This window comes from Oncorhynchus gorbuscha, linkage group LG03 (assembly GCF_021184085.1).
Source record: "Oncorhynchus gorbuscha isolate QuinsamMale2020 ecotype Even-year linkage group LG03, OgorEven_v1.0, whole genome shotgun sequence".
Taxonomy (NCBI): Eukaryota; Metazoa; Chordata; class Actinopteri; order Salmoniformes; family Salmonidae; genus Oncorhynchus; species Oncorhynchus gorbuscha.
Window position 1 is genome coordinate 70,678,582 of NC_060175.1, and position 8,093 is coordinate 70,686,674.

General features: G+C 43.0%; 1 protein-coding gene across 2 annotated transcripts; it reads right to left on the reverse strand.

Moving 5' to 3' along the window:
• Positions 1 to 514: 514 nt before the first annotated feature.
• On the reverse strand, positions 515 to 7,844 carry LOC124031825 (ERBB receptor feedback inhibitor 1-like). Of its 2 annotated transcripts, none has more exons than XM_046343539.1 (4): positions 7,494 to 7,844; positions 4,491 to 4,695; positions 3,856 to 3,944; positions 515 to 2,631 (listed from the first exon to the last, which is right to left on the reverse strand). In XM_046343539.1, the coding sequence occupies exons 2-4, from the start codon at positions 4,586 to 4,588 to the stop codon at positions 1,481 to 1,483; spliced, it is 1,338 nt and encodes a 445-aa protein (XP_046199495.1). In that variant the 5' UTR covers positions 4,589 to 4,695; positions 7,494 to 7,844; the 3' UTR covers positions 515 to 1,480. The 2 variants fall into 2 exon arrangements, with proteins under 2 accessions (XP_046199495.1, XP_046199493.1); XM_046343537.1 differs by lacking the exon at positions 7,494 to 7,844 and adding an exon at positions 5,070 to 6,450.
• Positions 7,845 to 8,093: the final 249 nt, after the last annotated feature.

Below are 8,093 nucleotides of genomic sequence, written 5' to 3' on the forward strand. Positions count from 1 at the left end.
GACAATACTGTGAGGTGAAATCAAGAGTTAAACTTGGCCAAATTGTGATAATATAAATAATGTTAAATGAAAAAAAGTAGATACAATTATGAGAGAGAGACTTATTTATAGAATCAAAAAATCCACAACATCCACTTTGTGTAATACTTGAAAACAGACCAGCTGTTTGAAATGGAGGAGCGACCCAATCTCCATTCCTTGTTAAAGGCTCTGTGTTTTTCCTGTGTTTTATCAACTCAAAAAATTGATTGGATTGAATCAACTCAAAAAACTGATTGGATTGAATCAACTCAAAAAACTGAATTTGATTTTTAAAGTCGTCAATGTAAAGGAATTTATTTTTCTTTTTTTACCCACCTTTTGACCCAAACCCATGACACAGTGAAATGTTTAGTTGTTTAGTAAAATGTTTAGTATAAAAACGGCTGCTTTGGGTCTTTTAATGTAATCACATAGATTGTGGGGTAACTTTGATGTACAGCAAAGTTCAACAAAACAACAGTCTACAGCCACCCCCCAAAAAATGCCTTTCGTGAACTAACACCTTCACTTCACCTTTTCCCCTCTTACTATCTCTGACTTTGTTTTAGGAAACATTGACTTACTGGGATAAGTGGTTGTCCCACAAAGCTATCTTAAGATGTATCTTTAAGTTGCCCTGGATAAGAGCATCTGCTAAATGAATAAAAATATAACATTTCTGAGTCAAGGCTGTGTCAGGTAATCTAATAGGATGCCTACTAGGGGGGAAATCTTTGTGACGTCCAATTCTGGTCATACTGGGTCATATTCATCAGTGCACACACTAGCAAAGCGTTTACCAACAGAAAACGAAAATGAATGTTTCTTATTGGACAAGTTCAGGTAGTCCCTCCCTGTTTCAGTCAGGTTTCTTCCATTTGGTGACTAGTTAATACGACTCCGGATGAAAAGGGATGATTTCTATACATATTTTTTGTGAACAGCTAATTAGTGGGTATATACTCCCTATACTCGGAATATTATAAATAGACCTTTCCCCACATTGAGTAGAACATTTTACATTAGTTGATACATAACCATGAACAGTTGGGACCAACTAGACCTAGATCGATTAGTTTAAAACTAAACATGTCTAGTAAACCCATACCTTCAAATGAATCCCTCAACAGATTAGTCTTTCAACGGCAAAATAACGTACAACAAATGTTTCACTTGCATGTCTTCAGTTAACCCATACCATTTAACAAAACACTACTCACAGAGCACAACAAAAAACACCTTATACCAATCCATCACACTGCTTTCTGTTTGAATACAGTGACAGTACAGATCTGACACTTGAAGCCTCCAGGCATCTATGGTTTATCTTTGCGAAAATTCTGTTTGTTGCATCAAGTGAGGTGGCAAAAGTTTTAGTGGTAGCACCCTAGACTGAATGACGAAGGGTTCGTCCCAAAATGGCACCCTATTTTAAAGATGCACATTAGTGTGTGGGGGGTCAGTCTTCAAGCTTTCCGCAATGCTGAAGCTCTATATGATGACAGGAGGTTTCTGCCTGTTCTGGCAACCCCACTCTGAGCTGGGAGTGTTGCTGGACACTGTCTGCCTCCTTCTCCCTCAAGAACATTTCTAACCTGTCCATGTAGGATGGCCGCCGGGGTAGGAGGAAATAGTGCGTGGCACTGGCTTTCCTCCCATCCTCCATGATAGGCACGATACAGGGGGAGCGTGGGCCCACCATGGGCCCAGTGGACCCCTCCCTATGCTGCTGTTGTGGCCTCTGGAGGCCCTTGCTGACATATTTGGGGTTGGGGGCGAAACTCTGCGTAGGCGGCATCACCCCATTCACGTATATAGGGAGGCTCTTGGGACTAGGGGTGCAACAGGAGCCACAAGGGGGCGCTATCGGTTTCCTGGGAGGGACTTTGGGAGGTTTGTCCTTGTCTTGGTCCTCGGTGACAGACCAACGGTGGCAGTTGACAGTCTTGGAGGGGCGTGGGGGGATGGGGATGCGGGGAGGAACTTCAGGCTTGTCCAGCTGGGGGTTGCCCCTGTAGCTGCCATGGTGGTGGTGGTGAAGGTGACACGACTGGCGCAGGCCGGAGGGCTTGAAGGAGCTTGCAGGGCCTGAGTGGGAGCGCCGCAACTTGGACCATTGGGGCCGATCGGGTTGCTTGCTAGAAATGTCCCTCGCTGCTACCACCACGGCCCCTGGCCCTCTCTGTCCCCCAAACTGGGCCTGCTGCTCCTGGGTTCCACTTTGGGCTCCACCATTAGCCAAGCCGCTAGCCCCGGGGGGCCCCTCAAGGTAGGCATAGTTAACCTGGCCACAGCCCCTGAAGCTTCGTCGTCCGGTGGCTCCATAGTGGAGGGCCAGGGCATTCGTGGAGCAGCGCTGAGGAAGTAGGTGCTGCCTGTCGTCGATGAAGAATTCCACCTCGCTGTCCGCCGCCTCATCTGAGGAGTTATCCTCTGGGTCAGGGAGAGGGGGCAGGGGCTTGGGGCCGCAGGACGGACTCTGCTCATAAACTGATAGTCTCTGGAAGGAGGGGACCACCTGGTCCCCCTCAGGAGGGCGGGGTCTGGTGGAGTGAGAGGTCAAGGGATGGCTGCTAGAGTACAGTAGATGGTAGGGCTGGGGCATCTTGTCTGTAAAGACAGCAAATAGAGAGAACATTTAACATAACTTGAATGAAAGGGTCATATTTGCTATACAGAATGAATCTGATAATGTTTTTAATTACTCACAATTTACAGTCAAATTAAAAGAGAATGAGCAAAGGAGAAACATTAATTTATTGAACATGGAAAATAGAAAACAGAAACATTTTAGCCTTACAATTATATTATCTTCACTCTTATCTCCTCCCACAAAACAACAGATTTGACCCAAATGTATTCAACAATAGTGTACAATACACAACCACACTACACATAAATGATACAAAGAGCATCAATTTCCATCCCAAGGAAGGAGTGTCCTCCACAGACAGACCACTTTCTGAGAGGAAGCTCTGCTCTCTGTAAAACATCAGCCACAACAACACCCAGATTAGTTGACGAATAATTTATCAGCGACCCAAGTGACAATCTTTAAGAAGCTTCCCATAACCTTCGGGAGCTTCCTGAACAACATCCTCCAATGAAAACATCCGATTCTGATTCCGCCACAGAGCTCAGGGACAGCCAGTGACCAGACAGCAAGAGATAGCCTTCTTCCTTTCTCTCTGCCCCAGCCCTCCCTCTCTCCCATCCCCAAGCCCAGTGTAGACTACAGCAGATCTGGGTCCAAGCAGTATTTATTTACCTTCAAATACTTTAGGTGAACCTGATTGAGCTTTTAGCTGACCTGGCATAATGGAACCAAACCCCTCCTACATTTCCGCTTTTGGGACTATTCCATTGTTGCCATTATGCTTGGCAAAGCTCAAGAAAACAAACTACTATTTCAATCTAGGTCTGATCAGACTCAATTCAACTCTAGGCTCAATCAAATCTACAATCCAGTATTAATGCAGTAGCAAATAAAATTAAAATTCCATTTGTCGAAAAACACAACAGAACAGCTTTGGATCGGAAACAATCCTAGGTAGACACTGCCACAAGTGGAAGGTTCACGTTTTCTAAATAAGACACATGGCATGTCCACAGTATGAAGTACTTTGTAAACAAATACACTGGGGAAATGTGCGTTTACACACGCAGCCCAATTCTGATGTTTTACCCAATTATTGGCAAAATAGCTGATCTGATTAGTGGAAAAATATCAGAATTGGGATGCCTGTGTAAACGCAGCCTCAGACTGGTTGAATTGAATTGTTTTTGCTAGTGCAAAAATATTGCAAATGTCTCCCGCAAAAGTATTTCACTCACTGTCAAAGCCCTGGGACACTGTGTGGTGTTGGTGATGCTCTCTCAAGTTGTGTTCCATCGCGTCGTCAGCATCCAGGCTAAAGCACAGGCTGAAACACAATGGCACACAGACGAATGCTTGAATTCAACACTTGGCCACGTAGATAGTAGATGCAGTATATAGACTGGTCCTACACTTGTCATTGTGGCTGTAATGTCATGCATTATGTATGCATTAAGCTTGAGTCCGAATTCTAACTTCCGGCAACCACACGTAATTCAAATGAACTCAAAGAGAAGTCAATGCAGGATTTTTGTGAGAGTTGGGCGCGAGTTAGGATTCGTCCTTCAGTAACATGATTGCACTAAACCCATTCTCACTTTTTGCAATAACCATACTATGTATGTCAATATTTGACAAGCATCAATATAACAATATCAATTACACAATTTGAATGAAATATTTCTTTTAAATAACAATATTAAACATCAATACAGGGACATTCCTGTGAATACAATGAAAATACAACTGATTATCAAGTATTTCAGAACTATATTAAGTATTTCTGAACTACACTATTTTTTTATGATGAAATGTTTATCAACTACTAATAATTCCTTAAAGTGTACCTTAATGTAAAGTGTTGCCCACTCACCTGTTTGTGCCATGTGGCTGTCCCCAGTAAGCCTTGTTTCGGGCCATGCTGTGACAGAGACTGGGGGAAGGCAGGCTGCTCCTAACGGACATGTACATGTAGATCCATTGAGCACCCAGTCCTCACAGAGACACTGTCCATCTGCTTACTGCAGTCCAGCCAACCAGTAGTAGTCATCCTGTCTCCTTGTTAGGTGCTGGCATACCTGAATAAGAGTGTGACAGAGAGAGAAGGAACGAGAGACAGAAAAGGCACGAGAAAGGGAAAGAAACAGAGAGAGAGAGGAAAAGAGAGAGGGTGAGAGAAAGATAGTGAGAAGAAATAAGCAAACATTCAAGTGTTCATCAACTATGTTGCTAACCATTTATTTCACAGGCCTGTTTCGGCTTCCTTTTGCCTGGTATTTTTGCCTTGTACACAACAGGTAAGCTGCCTGGTACTAAATACATAGTGGGCCTTGTTATAATAAATCCAGTCAACAAGAAAGTAATTATTAAACAATGTACTTTCCATTCGACAATGTAATTTCTCTGAAAACACCAAATAAATTACCAATATAATTTAATCGTAACCTCTTACCCCTTTAACCATAACCTGACCACTACACTCCTTGTACCAGCGGTTGCTTTGCCTTGCTTTACTGAGCTAAGCCTCTCATGTGTGTCTCTCCTTTGTAGATCCAGCTCAAAGAGCCTGACTGAGTCTGACTGAGGCATGGAGTTGCATTGCACAACCTCTGGGTCAACAGTGGGCAGGCCTAAGCACTTTCTCCACTCCTTCTTCCCCTCCCAGGCCTGTGAGGCTGTGCTCTGCTCTCTGTACTCTGTAGTCATTCTTATTGCAGTGCTGCAGCGTAGGCCCACACCAAGGGGCCACAACAGAGCCCTTTCAACAGAGGCCATTGTGCAACAAGCTCCTGTGACGCTGGAATGACAAACACTCCCAGTGTGACAGTGCGCCAACACTCACACACACGCTTTACTGTGTGTGCGTGCATGTAGCCGAATGTGCGCAAAGTTCCTCACACATTTGCATACAAGCGTGCACTCACACGTACACACACACAGTAAAGACCTACTTGGTCAGGAGGAGAGCGCCACTGGCAAACAGTTCAAGTACCTTCCATATGTCATATGAAAAAAGTGAATGTCTGATACCACAGAGATCAACATGTTTTTTTCAGAGCTGTACAGCCAGGTGTTCTCGTCAACTTTTTTCTTTGAACATAGTCTTCATACCACCCAGGAAAAAAGGTTCAATTCCAAATTCAAAACACTGACAGCTGGCAACAACAATATCGATAATGACATGTCCACTGGGGAGAAAGACTGGACAAAGTGTCACCACAATGCTACACAACAACCTGGGCCCTTTCCTTGCGCCACGAACGGGTCATGGTCTTGCGAAAAGCTGCTCTGTATGCAAACAAGTGTCAGTGTGACAAAAGGGGATTTGAACTGTAATTGTAATGGTGAAAAGTTGGTTGACGTGTGGTGTGGGAAGCTTATGAATATACCATCCATGGAACGCTCTCTAGACAAGACATAACATTTATCTACCTTCAAGTACAAGAAACAACCTTCTGCGTAATTTATGTCAAGAGAGAGCTCAGAGATGCAAGAAACCAAACAATAAGGAATTCTACCGGCAAATAACTCAGTGGTCATGAATGAGGCCACTCTGGGCCATGAATGGCCCTTTGTGTTTTGGCTGTGGGGAGAGAGAGAGGCCTGCAAATCCCAACGAACTCTCCCATGAGGTCAGGCCAGAGACATGCCATGGAGACATCCAGGGATGGCAGAGGTGTGTGAGAGAGAGAGATTCCTGGTGAGATTATGACCCGCCATTGGCATCTAGAGATCCGTTTGAGGAAGGGGAAACTAGCCTAGAACACAGTCAGCACTAAGCCCATTAGAAGAGATATGTGTTTATCATTTATCAGGGGCAGTAGGATAGGAGAGGGGGGGGGGGGTTGTAAACATTACACCATTGATAAGCCTCTAACTTTTACCCATTGAAACAGGTGTAAATGATGCTATTCATCACATATCAAGCTTCTCTGGCATTCAGCCATTTGTGGACTATTGCCCAAATTAAGGTTGGCAGCAAAGAGAAAAGTGAAGAACGGTGATAACTTACTTGTGCAATATTACACCAATATAAACTATATTTTAAGATGGAGCAACTCACTTCTGATAGTCCTTAGTTTTAATCCCTGAATACCAATAACACCACCTATCTCCATTTGATCAGAATAAATCATACTATTTTCTCTTTTCATAGAGCCCATATTGCAATTAGGTCTACAATATTGTGATTTGTTTTATAAAGTGGCAAGAGAGCAAAGCAAAGAAAAATCAAGGTAATAAAGACAAAATATATATATATTTAAACATGACCAGAATATGTTATATTTGGCCTGGCGTAGCCTTATATAATAGGCTTGTTATTATCATGGCGTATTACAGGTCAATAGCAACATTCTTATTATGCATTTCTGTCAAACGTATACTTTGATGAAATCAAATTCATTTTGTCACTGTGAAATGTTCCCAAACCGGGAAACTATACCTGCTCTACCTGCAAAGGACAAAGAAGCATGAACAGAATAACACACCCTGTCCAGCAGACGCTCCCAGCTGACCGGTGACTCAGGTGCGAATCATTTCCCAAATAAAGGCCCTCAACATTATTCCATTACTGTGTTCAAGTCAAGTTTATTTGTCATATGCACAGGATACACATGGTAGGCGACACAGTAGGCTACAAGTACATGCTTAATCGCTTATTTCCGAAAATAGTATTAAGATATAAAATAAATAAAAAGCCTGTTGATCTAATAATCTTCTCATTCACAAATAGGCTAGTGTCTGTTATTGACACAATACTTTCATTTCAGTCGCAGCAGGCTTTAACATAGTAGCCTACTATGTTAAAACAGCCTATTTGATTGTAATATTGCTACTATACTGTCATTGTAAATTAATTTATTAGGCTACTTACCATCAAGGTAGGCTGTTGTGTAGTGGAGGTATCGTAGTATAGTAGCTCCTTCGATTTCTAGCAGGTCTATCCAGTTATTGGCCGACTGCTGACGACAACAAAACTTGCACGTGCTATATATTTTCCGACAACATTCGCTCGGGGAATTAATTCGCTCACAGCAACGCGGTTTCTCTATCTTTTTAAGCATGGGTCAACGCTTGAACATTTGCTCCACCCGCGCCTTGCTCTTAAAGTGACCAGTTCTTATTTCCAGCTACTTGTATCTATCTATCCTCTCTCTTTGATATCTCTCCAATACAGCACTGTTCCGAGGTGTAAAGACAGGCTACCACCCAGAATAGTCTGACATAGTAACCTGTCCGACTTCTGACACCAATTGGACACTTCTGACACCAGCATAGCAAAGGAGGGCGGGGATTCTTGGAACAAACATTTAAACCCAACAGTAGGGGTTCGATTATCTGGTGAGGACACTACAGTAAATACTGGTCAACTGAACATGATATGTTAATAACACTGACGTGTTAAACACTTCCAGAGTAATTAGGCTACAGTTTAATAAGTCGTTTTCGATTATACCAATTTATATTAACATTT

Excerpts from the sequence above, each read along its gene's own strand:
- LOC124031825 (XM_046343539.1), bottom strand. The coding sequence starts at position 4,588 with ATGTACATGTCCGTTAGGAGCAGCCTGCCTTCCCCCAGTCTCTGTCAC. Across the intron at positions 3,945-4,490 it reads CAGCCACATGGCACAAACAG|CCTGTGCTTTAGCCTGGATG; the intron begins GTGAGTGGGCAA and ends ATTGTGTTTCAG. Across the intron at positions 2,632-3,855 it reads AGTGTCCCAGGGCTTTGACA|ACAAGATGCCCCAGCCCTAC; the intron begins GTGAGTGAAATA and ends CTGTCTTTACAG.